A 22,147-nucleotide genomic window follows, 5' to 3' on the forward strand; every position below is an offset into this window, starting at 1 on the left:
AATGTGCAGCACATTATCTTTTTAATTTTCTGATAGGCGTGCAAGTCGTAATCTTTCATCATATGCGAATACATTAATGGCGGCCAGATATAGCCTACATAACCCTGTACGTAGGTTATTCTATGCCGATTTACACGGCTTGTTCAATAAGCCAATATTAAACACAGTGAACCTCTCCCTAAAATCTAATCTCACCAGTGTGCTAGAGAGTGAATTGAATTTTTTTTACCGATATTGTTTACATCGATACATTATCATAAGGTTATTATTTATAATACGCTGTATTTTTTCATTGGCCTCCTAGTCGGATATCCTATTCTTCTCAACCTTTAAAAGTAACGCAACTGATCCGATTATAGGCAATATCCTTATTACAAAGCTTGCCATTGCGCACTCCTAATATCCAGTGTCGAATGAATTATTGCAGTATTTATTAGCGTTAGCCATTAATTAAATGAACATTGTTTTTGCCTTAACCCAATGTCGTCGTCTAACACACCGTCACACCCATTTGAAATTACAATATTAAACCTACCTAGTATGATCCAGAGGGAACCTGCCACTAGAGCAAAGGCGAACATGGTTTGTGTCATTGAGATTGCAGTCTCAGCAGCATGCCGCACGTATTTCAAGTCGCAGATGTTAAATGCGAGATTACATTGAGGAGTGAAGTAAGGCTTGAGATCTCACCAGTGGCAGCAGGGGAGAGCGGGGCATGGCCTAACGCGGAGCACCTTATACCAGACTTTATGTAGTAGTTCCCACATATACTAGTATGATGAGTTTTCATTACTGTTTGCCATGAACAATGGGTTTAAAAAATTGCACCAAAATTTACATCCTGAAGGATATTAAAGGAAGATCATTTTACTATAAGAAGTAAAATTTCACAAAGATATCTGAGGCTCTGTGTTTAGTGTTAATTTAAAATGAGACAAATTTACTATAATTTTAATATATTGTATTGTCTCTAAATGCTTCTATAGATTGAAGAAATTAGTAGTCAGGTCTAAATGTCAGTTGTGTACAGGAGGCAAATTGTCAGAAATTGCAGCGCTATTAAAATAGCCATGTAAGTTAACACAATTCCCTTTAATGATTATAATAACTGCAGCAGGAGTAATAAGCCAAGAAGGTTTTTGTGAATGACAGGACATAATGAGGTACAATAGCTGTCTATAACTATCATGTTATGGTCCAGAGATTTATCACAGTGAAGAAAAAAAAATAAGGAAGCAAGAGTGATAGAGAATCTCTGTGGCAGTTGCTCCCATTTCACAAAAGATTTTAGAGACAATCAGGAGGTACCTAGTCTCAAGGTAGTCTAACTTTAGACAGCATTTACATTTACATTTACATCATTTGGCAGATGCTCTTATCCAGAGTGCCCTACAAAAGTGCTTTTAAGTCTCTATCATTGAATATTAACTCTGGTTCACTAGGTTGCAGACTTAAGATTCCATAAGCCTGTTAATTTTTTTTATTTATATATATATATATATATATATATATATATATATATATATATATATATATATATATATATATATATATATATATAAATGCACACACAATAAACAGAGGAGAAAGTGCAAGTTCAAGCATTTCATTAAGAAATAGGACTTCAACCATCTTCTGAAGATAGCTGGTGACTCAGCTGTCTGGACCTCAGTGCCAGAATATAAGAGTCTTGTTGTATACTTCCCTCTTACCCTGAGAGATGGCTGGACCACTGCTCATGTTACAAAATATCCCTCATGTTATAATGTTTTGTAGTCCTAACATTTCACTTCTTTTCTATGAGAAAGAAATCTTGAAAGGAACGAGACTCCAAAGGAAACCCAGACTCATCTGGGTTACATTGTATAGTGTGATTATAAGTAAATTATCTTTTATAGTTGTATATTATATTTTTTGGAGTAAAGTTCATATGGCAGAGGTGTTGTAATCCTCACCCATCTCACCCATTCAGTAATTCCTAGGAGAAATCAACTAGGGTTTCAGGCATTAGTAAGTATGGTTTGTAGGTGTGAAATGGGCACAATGTTGGCTATGGAAGATGAACGGGGCCTTAAATGTCAGCTTCATGTTGGGCAGAAAGTGAGGGTAGGGGAATTGTGGGGATTTCCATTTGGATCAGTCACAAGAAAAGACCCTGAGGCACATCTTTGACCAACAGATGATTATTGGTACCACAGACCTGTAGGGAATTGCTGTTAAAGGTGACTCATTATATGACTGGCCATTTAGTGGCAGTAACACTGAACTGTCTCATGTCTCATTTCTGTTGGCCACACATTTGTGGCTATGTTCATAGGTGGTGTACTACTATGATGTCCTCTTGATCCTTACAAGAATTAGTAGAACAAACTTTGTGTTAGTTTTCATGGGCATGGACATTGCGGAAGCACTTTTCTGAGGTATCTTCTTAGTCAGGATCTTGAATGAAGTCCTGTGTCTTGAGGCAGTGTTGTAGATCGTTTCTCCTCGCATTGTGTCCTAACAATTGTAACATCTAACAGCAAAAACCTGAGAGCAATCCACACAAATGAATAACATACTTGAATTTGCTTCAGGCCTGAAAAGAGATTATGTCACATTACGAGGGCAGGTGCACAGATAGAGGCAATGGACTTTGAATACACCAATTCAATGTCCTGAAACCATTGTGAGAGGTGATTCCTGGGGCTCTAGTGATGTTAGTTCCAAAACAGGAGCAGCTGGGACTAGAATTTTGGCCCTTTTTACCCAAGTCCTTTGTGCTAACCACCTCTCCCCATCTTGAAGAAGGGGAATTTTGTGATGTGTTTTTGACTAAATACAAAAATGTAAGGGATAAATTCAAATCTATGCATGGCATAGAGTAAACAATGAGTCCCAAAGTGTTTGGAGGAGCCCTGTTGACTTGGTGCCTAAGATGAGACAGTCTGCTATTGTGAGGACTTTATAAAACTAACTGTGATATCTGGGATCCTTGAGATGGGCAGGACTCACGGCAATCTGGGCTTCCACTTAGGGCATGGGCAAGTGTGTCCAAAAAATTATAATGCAGCAGTGATTTAGATTTGAGACCGAAACACATCTGGTCTGGTGGATGGAACCATGCTTTGTGGTGCGAAAGGTAAAAGGTGTTTTGTACAAGGGCCCAACCTTTTTCTCCCTTTTGTTCTACAGACTGAGGAGTCTCGTCAGACAAGGGACCCTTAGTGGTGGAGGGAAAGGCTAGCATGCTGTGCTTCAGTTGGGAGCTCTTAGTGTGTGAATCTCTGTATATATGTTTTATTTGTCTTTTAAATGCTACGATGAATTCTATGCGTTTTTTGTAAAGAAATACACCTGTCTCCCAAATCTTCCTTCCTATGCACACACAAGGGTTCTAAACAGACTATTATTATTCTGATTATTAATGTGGATTATTTTTTTAACCATTATCAAAGGATAACAATGCACAACATACATTCATTATCTCAAAAATATTTTGTCTGCTCATTATTATTATATAACTTTGTATCAACATTATTTAGCTTATTTATGTCTATATGCTTGATATAATATCTGTATGTTTGAAACAGTGTCATGTCACATTCCAATACACTGGAAGTAGGCAGAGGACAAGTCATAAAATACAGACCCATGCATTTTTATATCTTATTGGAGCAATAGATCAATTGAGGTTTGAATAAATTATGGCATGAAGTATGTTTGTATCTTGTATTGCAAGTCAAGTCAAGTCAAGAAGCATTTATTGTCATTTCAACCATACATAGCTGACAGAGTATATTGTGAAATGAGACATTTCTCCAGGACCATGGTGCTACATAGAACAAAGACAGACATACATAAAACAACACAGAGCTAAGTACTTAAGTAAGGTAATCTTAGCCACATAAAGTGCGTCTGTGCAACCTGGTACTCACAGTGCAAGACAAAAGACTAGTGCTAGTTTCTCTAAAAAGTCTTTCAAAACAGACAATTGGTGGCCCAGCAACAAGGCCATGCATGCCCAGTGCTCACTGTTACACTTGGGGTGCGAAAGTTGGTCTGGTCCGAGCCTGGGGCGTACTCCGGCCACACACTCTTACTAGTTAAATAATTTCCCAAAATTACACCCTCCGCTGGCAATAAAGATCACTCTCCCATAATCACCTTTCCATTTACTAAAGGAGAATGAAAAATAACTTTATGCAGTGGGACATAGAGTGTTTGTAATGTAATTCCATGAATCAAAACTTTTTTTTTTTACCAAAATGACAGTATAGACACTGACACTTTCTCTCGATAGAGAAATAAATCCTTCAGAAATAAATGGGGTGTCTTTGGTCAATTTGCTAAATTTCTTATAGCCATATACATCACCCCTATATTATTTGATCTTCACTGGCTGCCAGTCTCATCTCGCATAAAATATAAAATCATACTGCTCACTTATAAGGCTCTAAATGCTCTCACCCCCCCATCTTTCCGATCTTCTCTCATCCTATGTACCTTCACGATCACTCCGGTCTTCAAATTCTGAACTTCTTTGTATTCCTAGATGCCGTTTATCCTCTGTGGCTGGCAGATCCTTTTCTGCCATTGCTCCAACACTATGGAACTCCCTACCCATTGCACTCAGAACCATCAACACTTTGTCTGAATTTAAATCAAGGCTTAAGACCCACCTTTTCAACCTTCACTATCAGTAAATGCATATGTATTAGGAGTCCTTAATTTTTCTGAAATGTGGTGTATGTATCGTGTACTATGTAGAGTCCTATCTCTTGTATTGTATGTTTTTGTGTATAGTCCTGTCCTCTGTTATTATCTCATGCAGCTGCATGTGATCCTTTGTCCTGGGCAAATGTCAGACGAATATGTATATGTATGTACTGTATATGTATGATCCTTCGTCCTGGGCAAATGTCCGACGAATTTGTATATGTATGTTACACTATATTTCATCTGTCTTGAAATACTGTATCTTGTAAAGCGTCCTTGAGCTTGGGAAAGGTGCTATATACATTAAACATATTATTATTATTATTATTATTATATAAGAAATGGTTAAATGGCAAAATGGTTAACTAATTCTTTAGTAACCTCAATGTGTGTTTGCCTCTACTGAGAGGGCAGTATACTGTATGTCTCCTGGGCTTTCCCCACACAATTTTTGGTTATTAATCAAATCAAATGAATGGCTCTGAATTCTTCAAACTTCAACTTAATTTCTTGATTTTGTCATTTCATCACAAATTTTTATTCATGTTTCAATTTTCAAGCTCATTTTCACACTGTATAATTAAATAATCCCTTTTAATCGTTGTTATTTCAACCTCACATTCTTGCACTTTCTTCTACTGCTCATACTTTAATCCCATATGTGTAATTGAAGGGCTTTGAATCTCCTAACTAGCCCCAGCTATTAGCACATCCTTTCTCAGTCATTTTTCTATACAACTTAGTTCATACCATTCTACAATTTCCCACAGCTGTTTTTTTAGAACAAAGATTTAACAACTCCTCTGAAGGAGCATTACATAATTCAATAATTCTATATTCAACCCGACTGACCAACAAAATGATTAAAAAAAGATTTAGTAATCTATAATAATAAATAATTAGTATTAATAATTAGCTGAGCCTCCCTAATACATACAAAATATTCAGCCAAGAAAGCAAATACTGATGGCATAGAATTGAACAAACAGTCCAGAACCACAACCATGGCAGCTCATTTGACCCTGTAGACACACACATAAAAAAAAACTAAAACATAAAAACAATGCAAAGCATAACCACAACCTAGCACTTACAATAAACATAATTTTAGACCACAAGAATTCACCTTCTTCCGCTAATCAAAACAAATTTTGATGCTCCAGACATCTTCTGCCATCTACCAAATAAGAGTAATAAATGAATCGATTTGTTGTGATTGAAATCCAAAACAAGCCCTCATATGCTTCACCTAGCTCAGAGATGCAACATTAAAGGGAGATGAAATGATGAATTAGCTCAAAAAGAATTTATTACATCCATAATCAATGAAACAAGTATCAACAATCGATAATGTTGGTTAGTAATGATTGTGAATAAATGAGTAGAGGTTATTAACAGAATGCTAATCCTAAGCAGCAGCTTATAAGATCCAGAATCCTAAGCAGCAGCTTATAAGAGCAAAGAAAGTGAGACATCTCAAATACATACCTTTGGTTTGTCCATGTGGGGCCAGTGTTGGTGATGAGAAATCGAACTGAGTCCTAAGTCCTGAACAATAATTGGAAGGCAGGTACATAACTAAAGCTTTGCTCCCTCCTTTTGTAGCTTTTATTATTTGAGATACCAACAAAAACTTTGCACATTTTCATTGAAGTAGACATGGCATTTCATAAATTACCAGGTACTGCACAGTTACTGAGGTGCAAGACCATGAAGTTCTTTGTCAATAAAGTATTTTATAATCAATATGAAATTTGAATGTAGAAGAATTATATTTCTTATCTTAGCAGTATTTCTGAGATGAAAGAAGGCTATCATAGTAAAGTTGTGTACTGTATGTGGGCTTCAAGTGAAAGACTCGAGTCAATAATCACACACATGTGCATCAGTCTTTTACTGCTGCACATGATGATCAGAAAATTAGAAAGCTTGGATGCATTTTATGGTCTAGCTAATTTCATGTGTCCTATAACCAGAATTTCAGTTTTCTCAGTTGGTGCTTCACTGAGTAAATAGTGTTCAGTGTAGCGGAGTGCTGCTCGGTTAACACAAGTTTGTGATTATGCTGGCACCTAATGTCAAAGTTGGGGAACTGCTAACTCTGCCTAAGGCATCCAGACTTTCCACTACATAAATCTACACTCTCTCTATCCAACTGGGAGCTAACACCACAAATAAAACTTAGGGTGATGGAAGAATTACAAAATAGAATTACATGTTTCTTTATTTGTGTTGTATATGTATTGTGTATGTGTGTCACGTGTGTTGCCAGGCCGGTTCTTAATTAAATTGAATTGAATTGAATTGAATTGAATTGAATTGAATTGAATTGAACACCCGGAGCAGTTGGCAGCCATTTATGCTGTGACGCCCGGGGAGCAGTTGGGGGGTTCGGTGCCTTGCTCAAGGGCACCTCAATCATGGTATTGCCGGCCCGAGACTCGAACCCACAACCTTAGGGTTAGGACACAAACTCTCGAACCATTAGGCCACGACGTCCCTGTATGACTGTAATCAGGTTAGGGACAATGTAAATTATGTGCAAAGTGCATGCAGGGACTCCGGCAAAACTAGCTATGGCAGCATACCTAAATGGCTAAAGCAGACATGAGGGCTTCCTGGGATGTAAAGTGTCCCACCACTCCACAGTCTACAAAAATGAGCGACTTGTGAGGGTGGTAAGCCAACAGCATCTAGACATCAGACATATGTTTATAACCTTGTTGCCTCACATTGCTTCCAGGTGTTTTTTCACATATGTCTGTAGCCTGTGAATTTGAATAAATTGCTGTTTTTTTGTCACTATCCCTGCGTATGGGTCTGATTTCTCTTCCTTGGAGGCATTTTTTTTCCAGACATTAAGAGACTGTTCTACACTACAACTGAACCATGTTATACATTATGAATGCCAGGTACATACATCACCTGTCAGGACTTTTGCTTGGACATTCTCTGTGGGAACATTAGGGAGCATTCCTCACCTGTTAGTAATAGACTCATTATTATGTATATTTATTTCCTCCATGTTGTGTGTAGTCCTTTTCTTTGTTTGTCGGTTTATGTAGCATGTTTTGCCGGTTCTTGTGCTTGTGAATTTATGTTCCCTGTCTGTTTCTTTTGTTGATATTTTTTTTTTAACATGTTATCCTTGCATTTGGGTCTGCTTTTATCCCTGCCTTCCCTGACATCACCAGCATCATTGTAGTGCATTATACATCTGTTTCCATACCCATGTACCTTTATTTAATTATTTAAAAAAATTCTGCAAAAAAGCACATAAAATATCAACAGTTGTTGCATTTCAAAGCCATTCAATGTAATCGTTGTTTGGAAACATCCTCTTCACAAATACCAGTTACTCCAGTACACTAGTGGTCTAGTGAAAGAATAAAGTATTGATGGAATGTGCTGAATGAAAATTTGTAAAAAGTAAAGCCTAATGAGATTTTAGATTACAATAAAATAACAACACAGACGGTGCTGCCTTTTCTGGCATGCAATATAGTTAACAAATAAATAAATAAATAAACAAAACATAATAATAATAATAATAATAATAATAATAATAATAATAATAATAATAATAATAATAATAATGTCTGAACAGAAGAATGTTCCTGAATATTTAATTATATTTTACATTTTAATTCTAGTCGTTACAGACAGAAAACAGAGCAAAGCTATATTTACTAAGTATATTTTACTAACAATTAAGCAAATAGCCTCTTTTTTTTAAGACATTCAAGTCTTTAGCCAGTTAAACAGCACAGGAAAATTGAGAAAAAGCTCAGATAAAGATAAAAAGGTGAGCAGTGTGTATTTAGTACAGGTGATCCGGTTTAGGCATTGCTGCCTTTACCTGACTCCCTGTTTTGAGCTGAGCTATGTTAAGTTCGAGTGAACCTTGCAATGTCAACAAGCATTTGAAAATATGAAATTGTTGCTGTCATCTGCTCCTGTGTTAGCAACTCTCCAATGTAATAAACTGTTTGTGAGCGTTTTTACATAATTTACATTTACATAATTTTTACAGAAATGTTAAGAAGGATGTACTGAACTTCTCTGAGTCATCTGGGGACAAGCAACACCTCGCCCTGAAAAATGCAACAGTAAAGGCGATAGCTGTAACAGATTTTTGAGGCAATGCAATGTTTCCATTTCATATTAGCCAGAGAGCTACTGGGAGGAAGCCACCAAGTGAAACCTAATTTACAGCGGACTGGTCGAAGAAACTCCATCTGTCCACCAAACCATGTCCTGCTCCAATATAAATTACCGCTGTGAACAACCAGCCCATTAGAGAAGGCTACTTAACTCATCAGTCCCTGTATCACTATACAGTACATTTGACTTTTTCTTGTGAAGGAGATTACATTTTATCTCACTACATAACCTAATAACCCCAATATCCTAGAATTTCCATGGCTAGAAACTCACAACCCTCATATCACCTGGCATACCAAAGAACTTTCCCACTGGTCCCCATTTTGCCTAAACCACTGCCTCCAGAGGGAGCCTCAACTGCACTGTCACATCAAAAACCCCCTCACCAATGAACCAATCAAGGTAGCACAGAAATGCCATGATCTGTAGGATGTCTTCAGTAAGGAAAGGGCCTCCGTTGTACCACCACACCAACCGTGAAACTGCTGGATAGCACTCCTGCTGAACACCACACCTCCTAAAAGCAAAGTCTACCCTTTGTCTATCCATAAATCATGCACCATGGTTAAATATATTGAAGAGGGCTTAGCAGCCGGATTTAAGTGACCATGGACATCCCCAGCAGCACCAGGGTTTTTCTTTGTTAAAAAGAATGAAGGGGTTCTCAGGCCATGTATTGTCCCATACCCTCTAACCCTGGTGCCCCCAGCCCTGGAATAACTTAAAGAGGGCAGAGTATTCACCAAGTAGACCTATGGAGCACATACAGTACAGCCTGGTTCACATACGGGAGTGGGACAAATGGAAGACCACCTTCCTGATGTCACAGGGGCACTATAAATACTGGGAAATTATGTATGGTTTAAAGAATGTTAGCAGTTTTCCATGCCTTTGTCAATGAGTTTAAGTAGAGACCTACTTAACATGACATAACTGACATTCTAATCTATTCTAACACTGTGGAAAAACATATCCACCAGGTACACCAGGTCTTATCATGCCTGTTACAGCACCAATTGTATGTCAAAGCAGAGGTGCAAGTTCCATAAGACCTGTACAGCATTTTTTGGATTTGCCAACTACAGACAGTACATTCAAAAGTACAACTCAGTGGCCTCACAACCCTTCCAGGAGGCAAGCCAAGAAAACTCAGAAAGGCCACTCTGTGCTCAAAAGGCTTTCAAAAATCTAAAATCCAGGTTGACCTCAGCGCGAGGTCACCCCAATCTTCCTTTTTTTTTTTTATAAACTGTATACAGTGGAAGCCAACTACGATGGAAATAGAGAACTCCTGTCTATCAAGGAAGACTTAGAGGAGTGGCGGCATTGGTTAGATGGAGCCCAACAAGCCCTACAAGTTATAACAGACCATAAAATCCTTGAGTAAATAAAAACAGACTGAACCCTCGACAAGCACAATGGGCTATATTTTTGACCTGCTTTAATTTTACCGTGACTTACAAATCTGGAACAAAGCTTACACTCTCTCCCAAGTCACTGGTCATCATGCCCATTCAATGGATCAGAATGGAGGAAATTAAAAAAGCCTATTCCAGTTATGCCTATCAAACCAACTTTACATCCCATGAACTTTATACCCAAGAGTTTTCCAGGGTGTGGATGAGGCCCCAAGCTCCGGCTACCCAGGCATACACAGAATAATCCGCCTAGTACCTTGTACCTAGTAGACTGGGAGGATTATCCATATGAGAAATGTCTTGGGTTGATGCCCACGATATCCTTGATCCCACATTGACCACTAAGTTTCACTAGGCTCACCCTAACCATCCCAAATCCAGAGGTTCATAATTGCTGCAGTTCATGTACACTCTTTCTGCCGTTTACTCTTTAATAATAATAAACTTCAAAACTATATAGAGTACATAAAACTTCAGTGAACAAAAGCACAATTACAAATCAGCAATAAAATGATTCTTTATACATCTTTTATAACTTTTTACAGAAGAACATTTTTCTGTTAAATGAGATAAAACATTCCATAATTTAATACCCCTAAATAAGTAAGAATTTTATGGAAATGAAAATCTGAACATTGACGAGTTAAGTAACTGTGAATTTACTTTAAAATACATTGTAAATTGCTCTGGAATGTTACCTTCACCTGAATATATTTTATAAATAAAGACACAAATTTGAGAAATGTTGCTATCATAAACAGTAAGAACCTGAAGTTTTTTAAATAAAGAAACCAATGAAGTATATACATTGGATCGGGTTGCAATCCTAACAAAGCATTTCTGAAGGGAAAAAACTTTATGAAGAGTACTGGGAAAAGTGCTTGCCCAAACTATATTACAATATGAGAGATACAGATAAATTAGACTATAATAAAGAGTAAGAAGACACTCTGTGCTAATAAGATGCCTAACCCTCCTTATTATACCAGTAGATTTATGTATTTTCCTACTTACAGTACGTAATCAGCTTGTTCCCTCCAACTCAAACTCTCATCAATGAAAACTCCCAAGAATTTTACAGTTGACACTTGAGGCAACTCAATAGACTCAATTGTAATTTTTGCTAAGTCCTTAGGATATAATTTTTTTCCACTAAAAATAATGAATTTAGATTTTTTTTAAGTTTAGACATTCATTCATTCATTTTCTACCGCTTATCCGAACTACCTCGGGTCACGGGAGCCTGTGCCTATCTCAGGCGTCATCGGGCATCAAGGCAGGATACACCCTGGACGGAGTGCCAACCCATCGCAGGGCACACACACTCTCATTCACTCACGCAATCACACACTACGGACAATTTTCCAGAGATGCCAATCAACCTACCATGCATGTCTTTGGACCGGGGGAGGAAACCGGAGTACCCGGAGGAAACCCCCAAGGCACAGGGAGAACATGCAAACTCCACACACACAAGGCGGAGGCGGGAATCGAACCCCCAACCCTGGAGGTGTGAGGCGAACGTGCTAACCACTAAGCCACCGTGCCCCCCTAAGTTTAGACATAATTTATTTAAATTAAACCAATTCACATAAGCAATTAGACTATCGTTTACACTCTTAATCAATAAATTAACATTTGAGTGAGAGAAAATTAAGGTTGTATCATCTGCAAACATTATTGGAGAAAGAATATTTGAAACATTCTTTAAATCATTTATATATATAAGAAATAGTAAGGGTCCAAGAATGGACCCCTGAGGAACCCCACAGAGTAATCTTCCTGTATTAGAAAAGCAACCATTAACACAAACACACTGTCTTCTATTCGAGATGTAATTTTTCAACCACTTATATGAAAGATCATGAAAGCCATATTTGTGCAACTTTTCCAATAAAATATAATGATTGACTGTATCAAAAGTTTTGACAAGTCTATAAAAATACTGTACAAGAGTAACAAGAGTTACAAGAGTAACATTGTCAATCAGGTGAAGCAAAGCTATATATGTAGAGTGGTTTTTGCGGAATCCATACTGATGTTTATAAAGAATAGAATTTGAGTCTAAGTGACATAGAAGCACTTTATATACAATTTTTTCTAAGATTTTTGAAAAACATGGCAAAATTGATATAGGTCTATAGTTGTTAAAACATCGTGGATCATCTGCTTTTAACAGAGGAATAACTTTGGCTATTTTTAAATCTTCTGGTACTATGCCTGTTTTCAAAGAAAGAGAAAATATATGAGCAAGCGGATGCAATATTGAACATTTCACCTGTTTGATAAGAAATACAGAAATATTATTATGTCCAGTTGAAGCTATCTTTAACTCATCAATAATTTCACTTATTTCTACAATCTCAGGTGGCTTAAAGATAGAGATAGGAAAATTTCCTGATAAATAATCTAAAGGTTTACCATTACCAACAGGAATATTATTTGCTAATGTTTGACCAATATTAACAAAAAATTAATTAAATGTTTGAGCTATGTCAAATGGTTATTAAAAGAACTGTCACCATCCACAAAATCTGAAGGTAGCTTTGAAGTAATCTTCTCTTTTTGCAGCACCTGATTTATTACTTCCCATGTGGTTTTAATATCATTTGAACACCTCTTACATTTTTCACTAAAATATTGCTTTTTTGCAGATCTAATAGAATGATTATATTTATAAACCCCAAAAGTGGGAGTTGTAGGATTTAAAACATATTTTTATAGAATTTGTTCTTAGTCCTCAACATTTAGAGATATTTACATTTAGAAATATTTAGAAATATTACATTACTCATAATTCTCTTTTGCTGTATATCTTTTGAATGTTTAACTCTGTTAATCCTAATTTCAGAATAATGAAATATGGGAAAATGATTGGACACATCTGAATATAGAACACCAGATTTAATTCCTTCACTTCACTTCACAGAGAATTTGTTAAAATATTATCAATGTTACTGATTTTTCCATAACTCTTGTAGGTTTATGAATAAGAGGAAAATAATAACTAGAATAAAGAATATTCAGAAAATCTACAGTAGGGGTATCTAATTTATTTAAGAAATTTATTTTAAAATCTCCTAAAATATAACAGTATTTATGCTCATTATATATCAGATCAAGTGAATTGGCCAAACTTTCATTAAAATCTTGAATCCTAGAATCAGGTGGTCGGTAAATACAGAACCAATAGAAAGCTCAACAAATAAAGATTTCACTTCATTTCTATCTGATTTTAAGGTGAAATCATGCCTAATTTTAAATTCATACTTTTCATAAATAAACAAAGAAACACCACCTCCTGATCTATTCTCTCTAACATAATGAACAGAATTATAATTAGACAATTTAAAAATGTCTTTAGAATTCTTTGTAAGCCATGTTTCAGATAAAGCAATAACAGAAAACTTGTGTTTTAATAAAAATAAATAGTGAATGAAATTGTCATAATTCCTAGAGAGACTTCTTACAGTATATTCAAATGAAAAGTAGAAAAAATATTAGCAGGCAAAGATCTACATAAATCATTAAACTTACTGTAGTTTCAGTATAAAAAGAACAAAAAATTTAAGCACCCAACGATGAAAAAAATTTAAATCTGGGTCAACATAAACGTTATAAGGATTGGATGTAGAAAAATCGAAAGGTTTAAAGGTCACAGCTTCAAAATGAAATTTGTTAGAATCAATAGTGTATTTAAAGAATAAACAGATATGTGATTACTAATAAAAAATACTATAAGTGGTTGTGTTATCAAATCTAATGAACCAAACTCTGAGCGTTTGGCTTTCTTTGTTTTGGTTGATTTTGGAAAGGTGGGTGAACAATAAGTTTGTCGTATCTCTCTCTCTCATTTTCTACCGCTTATCCAAACTACCTCGGGTCACGGGAAGCCTGTGCCTATGACAGGCGTCATCGGGCATCAAGGCAGGATACACCCTGGATGGAGTGCCAACCCATCGCAGGGCACACACACACTCTCATTCACTCACGCAATCACACACTTCAGACAATTTTCCAGACATGCCAATCAACCTACCATGCATGTCTTTGGACCGGGGGGAGGAAACCGGAGTACCCGGAGGAAAGCCCCGAGGCACGGGGAGAACATGCAAACTCCACACACACAAGGCAGAGGCGGGAATCAAACCCCCAACCCTGGAGGAAAGTCTTCATTTATCAAGATGCCTGTGCCCTTTATGTTCTTAGCTTTATCCAAAACTGCAAGTTTATCCTTCACTTAACTTTGTAACGGTAGGAACTGGAACCATGAGCACTGTAATCTCTTCAATTTATCTTTTTGATTCAAGATTCCACTGAGAGAACTCTTGGGGAAAAACTTTTAAGCATATGTTTACATATTTGTAGGACCCCCAGGTATGTATTTTGTGTAGGAATGTCTAGGTGGTCTGTGTTTAAGTTTCCAGTGTAGTTTAAATAGCAGAAGACTCCTGAATTATGGAGGCTGCGGGGACACCTAGTGGCACCTTAAAAAAAATGTCAACGTCGCCATCTTGAGGAAGCCTTTCTCTTTTTGTCCTGGCTGACAAGATTATGAGCTGTGTAAATGTAATGTAAAATAAACTAAAGTTTCTCTTAAGTTTGTTTGTGTGTATGTTCCACATTTTTATTTTGTCCTATGCCATACTAATTTCAAAATTAAATTAAATAATTTTTAAACCAGTAACTTATAATGAGTCATTTATTATTACTAATTAGTTATTGTTGTGCAGTGCCTAAATATGGGGGCAATACGACTTAAATAGATATATTAATAAAATATATAAAGAATAACAGGTAAAAGTAACCAATTTTGGTCTCTTTACAAAGGGATTAAACAATTACATTATTGTTGTGATTATTAACAATATGTCGTTACATTTTCAGATTATAAATATGAATAATTAATTCCATAACATTAAAAGAAAAAAAGTGTTTACATAAATGAAGCCTGCAAATGAAACCGACTCAAGAGCTCCCTCTACAACTCAAGATTTAGATGCCATTTCCCGGAAAGGGTACGGTTTCTTACCCAGCTCTCTGGGATCCTTCTAATGCTCTAACAGATTTATGTTTAATATAATTTAACAAGAAATCATTTTCCTTTTGACACAAATTTAGGGTCACTGTCTGGTGTATCATGCTGATATCCGTTACAATAAAACTGTGTTGTAATTGGATTTTTTTGTGGATCTCTCATAAGGCTTTATTTTTGGACCAGAAATAGTGAGCGATAAATCCATTCCTATTTTACTAATCATACGAAAACCAAAGCCTCTTCTTACTGTACACATAGTGTGCATTTGTGCGTTTGCCGAAACCACTACACTGTCTTTACAACCTCACGTAACATGCATACCTCACAACGGCATGATTTCTCGGAAATCACTCCACTTAAGTTCGAGCGCGCCTGCATTTCAGTAACACTGCTCATGCGCAGGAAGATGCCAAACTCTTGCTTTGGGAAAACCCCCAGCGCGCATAAATATAAGACGACCGGATCGTAAAAACAACACAATTCGCAACTGTCACGGATAACAACTTGTTCTAAACCAAGTGGAATAACTTTCCTACTTATCACCTACTTGTTTTCAATTAATCATTCCGGATACTCAGTAAGTGCTTTCATAATCCTTGTGTGTGAGTGAATTTTTTTTAACTTGAATGTCACGGACTTGTGTTTGTATATTTTTTTGTTAATGTAGTGCATTAATCTGCCCCTTTTAGGTGTGGTTTTTGTATTTTATAAAATGTGCATCATTGCACAGGACGGATATATACATAGCACGTATTTTGCTACCATTTGTGTTGTGTTCTCTTATCTCTATTATATAAATGTAGTATCTTTTTTGTGTCCTTAATGTAATTATTTTAGTACTCTTGTGCTATGAGAGCGCGCGGGTATGTGTGTGAAACTCGGATCGGACTTTTAAAATGGATATAAGATCGGATATTTTAAATATTCGAGAAGCGAAGTCCATCCATCTAAATGATTACTTATAGCTTTTATGTCACTGTAAGAAATGTAATGAGAAGAGCATCAGGAGCTCAAACTACTTAATGTATTTGTCCAGGAACCATGCCTGTGTCCAGAATGCGCATGCGGCCCTGGTTAGAGGATATGATTGACTCAAACGCAATCGCTGGACTTGTCTGGGTAGATAAGGTAAGTTGGAGGCACAGTTTTTACTGAGTAAATTATTGCATGATCCAAGCTTTTGATTTTGCCAAAAGGTTTAAACAGTTTTGAGGCATTTAAGAAAACTACCTGAATAACCAGAATAACTTGTGTTTTTTGGCCTGTTTAGGAGAAAAAGATGTTCTCCATACCTTGGAAGCATGCTGCACGCCATGGATGGGAGATGGACAAAGATGCCTGTTTATTTAAACAGTGGGCGATCCACACAGGTGAGATGTAACTCCTAATGACAAACATTTCCCTTGAAAAAAAACAAATAGCCTTTTACAGGGCCCTTATGATATTGACTTTACGTGCAGGCAAATTCAAGCCAGGAATCACTGAACCTGACCCCAAAACGTGGAAAGCCAACTTCCGTTGTGCAATGAACTCACTTCCGGATATTGAAGAAGTGAAGGACAAAAGTGTCAACAAAGGCTGTGAAGCTGTTCGTGTCTACCGCATGCTTCAGGTTGTCAAGAATAAGACCAAGAGGTCCTCTAAAAGCCAGGACAACAGGAGGCGGAAAAAGGTAAGGGGATAACATGCTATAGCATCGTGTTTTTATATCAGAAATAACAAAGCATTTAAGAGGATACTGTAAATTAAAGTGTTAATACAGTGAAATCAATGCATATAATCAATTTTTATTATGTACAAAAGGGAAGGAGGACTGATACAGACATGGCATCAAATGAAGAGCACCTTTACATCCACAAGCAGCAAGACATGATCACTCAGGAGAACATCATTGACAGCACTGAAAGCATGAGTAAGTTACCCCATCAGCCAAAGCTCAATTACAATTATTTAGATTTTTATGGATAACATGTTTTTTTTTTAAGTTGACATTTGACACATTTTGACAATTTTCTCATTGTGACCTTTCTTTCAAGACACAGCAAGCCCAACCTATGATGTGCCTGACTGCTCAGGTTATGAAGTGGAAATTGGCCCTGACAGTACAAATGATATCTATACTGGCAGGTTCCAGGTTTCCCCTGTTCATGAGTCAGGTAATAAAAGTAAAATACATTTTTACTTAATTTTATTACTGATTATTCTGAAGTGGCAAGACATTTATTGTATTTATTGTTCTTTCCAATTTGCAGATTATGAGGAAAAAGCTATTGTTGAGGTGAGTCTGGCTTTTAGTGACATACCAAAATTTTGTCTCTCTGTTGTGCTTTTTCATTCTCAGGAATACCCTGTTATGTATTAAATTATCCATTATTGGCAATCAAAACCCAGCCACTTACAAATTCTGTGTTTTGCTCCTGCAGATCACACGGCAATTGGAGCTTGATAGTACACAGTGGCTACAAAGCAATAGCAGCGGAAAGGGGTTCCTGTGCAATGAAGTAGCCATGACAGAATCTTACCACTGTCCAGAGAGCCAATGGAGTGATACCTCAGGTAAAATACATAATGTTTAGAGGAAGTATAGCCAGGTTTTCTGCCAGCAGGATTATTCATTTGCTAGTCAAATATGTCTGTCTAATGTCGTTCATGAAACTAGTTTGCATGGCATTAACTCAAAACTATTGTGTTTGTCTTTTAGGAGAGGAGCTTGAGCTGCGCTTTTACACAGAACTGATACCAGGACTGCCCAGTGAAGATCTCTTAAGCTACACAGATATGTGGAATACCAACACTCACACAGCTGGCCTTCCACAAATCAGCTGTCTTCTCTGAGACCTGCTTCTTTGATTCTCACTATGTCTGTTATCACATTACCTCATATTCTAGGTCTTCCTTCTTTGACCATGAAATTAGATCACCAAAAGCCTGTCTTGTGGGTGTGTCTTAAGCTTGGTTTGGTATATGCTGGAGGATTATGTTAGAGATTTTATGGTCATCAACAAAGAACACTGTAGAAAGATTCTGTTTTAGCAGTTGTCTTGTGTGTTGTTTTCAAGTGTAAATGATAATGGCTTGTATATAAATATGTTCATGTAATTATCTGTGACATTTGGCAGGTTCCGTTATCTAGACATCAGGGTTTTAATGCATTTTCCTCCTAGAATATTATTAGGATATTTGGAATTAATTTTTAAGCTTTTGTGCGCTTTGTGTAAAATCTCTTCACAAGATGTAAATAGTGTATAAATGAGTTTATAATAAAAAAAGATACATTTTTAAGTTCTGGGATGCTTCCATGATTTCACAATGTGAATGAATTAATTATCTTTCATGAAAATATATAAAGATGTGCAACTGCATTATGTGGTTTGCTTTCAGGTTTAAACGCTGAATAATAGATAATTTGAAAATCATTAAGCAAATATGACATTCACTTGTCATAGCTAATGTGATACCATTAATATCTGTAAGTATCACAGTAGCAGTCATACTGCATAGCAGTAACATTAGAGGCAAGTTTTATCCTCATTTGAATGGTGTCATTTCCTAAGCCAGACATAAGATAGACGTCTGTTGTTCTTAACCAGGGTCTAAGGTTCAAAAATCCATAAAATAATCCAATGTATTATCTATAATACTGTTTATACTAGGTTTTTACAACTGTAAATACACCAATCATTTGAAGCCACATTTGACAACAAAAAGCACTACATGATCCGTGACTTCCATGGCCACAATAAAGCATCATGGAAGTGACCCATAGTGTTATTACATATGCTGTAGACAGACATATTAATATTAGACGTTCAATAATCTAGAGTATGTAGTTATATCTATTGTCTCTTGCATCTTACAGAGCAAGATTTTCTGGTTTGGGCCAATAATCTCTTAGATGACAAAAAACCAGAAGACAGATACTAGTGAAAATGAGAAAACAGACTTTTAGCATGTTGTCAGTGTGTTAATTATGATAATCATTTCTGTTAATAACAAAAGCACCGTAAAGCTTAAAAAGATTCAGCAGCTGTACCATCTATAACTGAAGACAGAGTTACATTTTACACACTTCATTCATTTCCAGGGTTTAACACTAGTTTTATTTTTATGCTTGTTGATAAGCTGCCTACAGAAAAAAAATTCCCTTTATTAACAAACATATCAGAGTCCCGGTTACATTTACTCAGCTATGGAATTAGGCAGAAAAATCACACAGGTTAAATAATTCATAGAGATTGGTTGTTATTTCAAACACATAAACATAATGACCAAACATTATCATTAGTCAAGGCTAAATTTAACGTTGGATACAGGTATTAATAAATAAAAGACGTTTTAAGAATAAATAGAATAAGGCATGCATGGAACAGTGCAATATATTCAGATCTTTGATCTGCCTCAAAATTGCTATCCTCAATGAGCAGCTGTAGCTGCAATGCTGCTCTATCCCAACTGTCAGAGATTCACATGCAATAAGACTAGTGGCTACTCTAAACACTGACTGGATTTCTTGTAAATCACGTGACTTTTTTTAAAGCAGCAGTACAACACATGATCAAGCGGCGTCGCCACTGAGGAGAAATGAGAGCATTTACAAGAAATTCCCTTGCCAGAGCTGGAAAGCACCCATGTTCCCTTGGATCCTTTCCCATGACCATGCATGACGTCCCGTGTTTGTACATAATATCTTCATTTGGTTCAGAACAATGCAATAAATGAATTAATTCATAAATAAACTGCATGAAGTTCTTACGTATCAAAAAACTAAGATAGGTAATTGAACACATTACTCACATTACAGGAGTCATCAATGATCTCATATTTGTCTATTCCTAGTGCAATCCGGCAACACCTTCTGTATCACATACAATTCTGTTCCAAATTTACTATTACATTTAAAAGCATGTGTATTTCAACAACTATGCCAGAACACAAACAAAACTGTCCTAACAGAACTATTAGTTGCAGAATATTATGTTGCACATATCAGTTGAGTCTGTATGTATACACATTATGTTGCATGGTTTTGTATATCTAAACAGACACATAAAATAATTTTTTATTTTTTAACTTTTAAAGTTATTATTTTATTGTTAAGTGGTCCTGACATAATTCAGTCATAGCTTGACCTGTTGAGTAGTCTCTGTGCAGGGGTAACTCCCTTATGCTTACCACTGTATGTATACTAAAAACATTTCCTCCCCCATAATATGGAATACCTTACAATAATAAGGGTTAAACAGTAAAGAAATGAAGTGATAGGAATCTTTATTGCATTTCACAAAAGCAAATTACAGTGAAGTAGTACAAATTAAAATCAAATGTATACTCTTATACAATTAATTATATATTATCAATGACATTAAGTGACCATGCTGTACTCAGAATAACCTTACTCCCATTGCAATGTAATTATTTGTTTCAAGAGTTGCAAAGCAAATGCAGCTACTGACATCTTGTGGCATAAAGTAGCTATGAACATTATAGCAACATCTAAAATTCATTTAGTGGGCCTTTCTGTTCCAGAAATCAAGTTATATTTTGTCTTTTCAGATTTTAGTTGTAATTGTAACATTTTATAGTATAATAGCTAACCAGATGAAACTGGACAATGCTTTCAAAGTATATACAGTTTTAAACTAATATAATACACTGTGCATTCTTTCACTTATTTCCAGCATCATCAAAATAATTTGACTATTGGAAATCCAGTCTGACCAGTTGCCTATTGGCAAAACACAGGTTGACATGTTTAAGAGGGAAAACCAGTTTTGCAAACTAGAAAAAATATTTACCAGCTTCCTTTATACTCGACTGAATTGGTCAATAAATATTTGGGATTTTTTAATTGCCATACTTTTGTGTTATTTTGAATTGTCCATATGGATGCAATAATAGCAGTAAATCTATTTTTATTTCCCAGATTGACCAGCTCAGCCTGTGTTTTGGCAGATGGTAGCTGGTTAGACCAAGCTGATTTTTTTTAGCAGGATTATTATAGCCTGTAATAAAAGAACATCATAACACACCACGATTAAATGTAATGGGCTCAAAACTGAGTGAAAGCACTAAACTTTCACTTACCTCACAGACATATCATCTATCTTCATAACATTATTCCCAAAGGTTATTCCACAATAAATTGTAAACAACCAAAGAAAAAAGGTCATGTGCGGATTAATTCTCTTTCTATTGAGCACATTTTTCTACTTTTACTTTCACTTTTAGAAGTGTGCTCTTTGAAAAAAGGGATTATGTATGTACATAAATGCAATATCATTTTAATGGAAATCAAAGGTGCTGATTGGTTAAAGACATGTGATTTATATAACAATTTCCAATAAATGTATGTAAAACATTTATTAAGGAAAGCCAGCTGAAAATAATTAGTTACAATTATTACAAATGAGTAAGTCAACTACTAGCCTAATAACATAGATTAACAAGCAAATAACTTCATAGGTAACTAATGCAATTGAAGGTAATTAAGGCAATGTTAATGTCTAACAAACTAATGTGTTAGTAAGATATTGCTCAACCTTCATGCTACATCCTTCATGTTATAATATAATTGTAAGCTGATACACATTGCCACATAAATGTTGTACCCTGTCAATGCCATTATATTAAATTATGATTTCAGTAATGTTAAAATATAAATTCATTATAAACAGTAAATATGGGTTCTTCATGAATATATGTGTAGGATATCTAAAGAGGCGACTATTCAGAATATGTTAATAATTAAATACTGGCAATTTTTTGTTTTGTTCATTCCATAATTATTCCCTCTGCTCTTTCCAGGTGAGGGTCAGGTGGCAGTAGGCTG

At 36.0% G+C, this 22,147-nt stretch overlaps 2 protein-coding genes across 5 annotated transcripts in view; one reads left to right on the top strand and one right to left on the bottom strand.

Annotated features, from left to right (window-relative positions):
• The window catches only part of acsl6 (acyl-CoA synthetase long chain family member 6), an 87,779-nt gene extending 66,293 nt beyond the window's left edge, over positions 1-21,486 (bottom strand). Inside the window, exon 1 of one of the 3 annotated variants that reach the window (XM_060891124.1) lies at positions 21,403-21,486. Coding sequence is in view for 1 of the 3 variants with exons in the window: in XM_060891122.1 (XP_060747105.1) it covers positions 536-593 (58 nt within the window). In the remaining 2 variants the exon portion in view is untranslated. Of the gene's footprint in view, positions 1-535; positions 663-21,402 lie in introns of those variants that run through there. The other 2 variants (XM_060891122.1, XM_060891123.1) reach the window with 2 other exon arrangements.
• irf1b (interferon regulatory factor 1b) lies at positions 15,738-18,600 on the top strand. Of its 2 annotated transcripts, XM_060890994.1 has the most exons (9): positions 15,739-15,895; positions 16,355-16,446; positions 16,589-16,688; positions 16,779-16,990; positions 17,122-17,230; positions 17,355-17,474; positions 17,571-17,596; positions 17,742-17,874; positions 18,020-18,600. In XM_060890994.1, the coding sequence occupies exons 2-9, from the start codon at positions 16,360-16,362 to the stop codon at positions 18,151-18,153; spliced, it is 921 nt and encodes a 306-aa protein (XP_060746977.1). In that variant the 5' UTR covers positions 15,739-15,895; positions 16,355-16,359; the 3' UTR covers positions 18,154-18,600. The 2 variants fall into 2 exon arrangements, with proteins under 2 accessions (XP_060746978.1, XP_060746977.1); XM_060890995.1 differs by lacking the exon at positions 17,742-17,874 and having other exon boundaries at positions 15,738-15,895.
• Positions 21,487-22,147: the final 661 nt, after the last annotated feature.

Source organism: Tachysurus vachellii, chromosome 17 (assembly GCF_030014155.1).
Source record: "Tachysurus vachellii isolate PV-2020 chromosome 17, HZAU_Pvac_v1, whole genome shotgun sequence".
NCBI classification, from domain to species: Eukaryota; Metazoa; Chordata; class Actinopteri; order Siluriformes; family Bagridae; genus Tachysurus; species Tachysurus vachellii.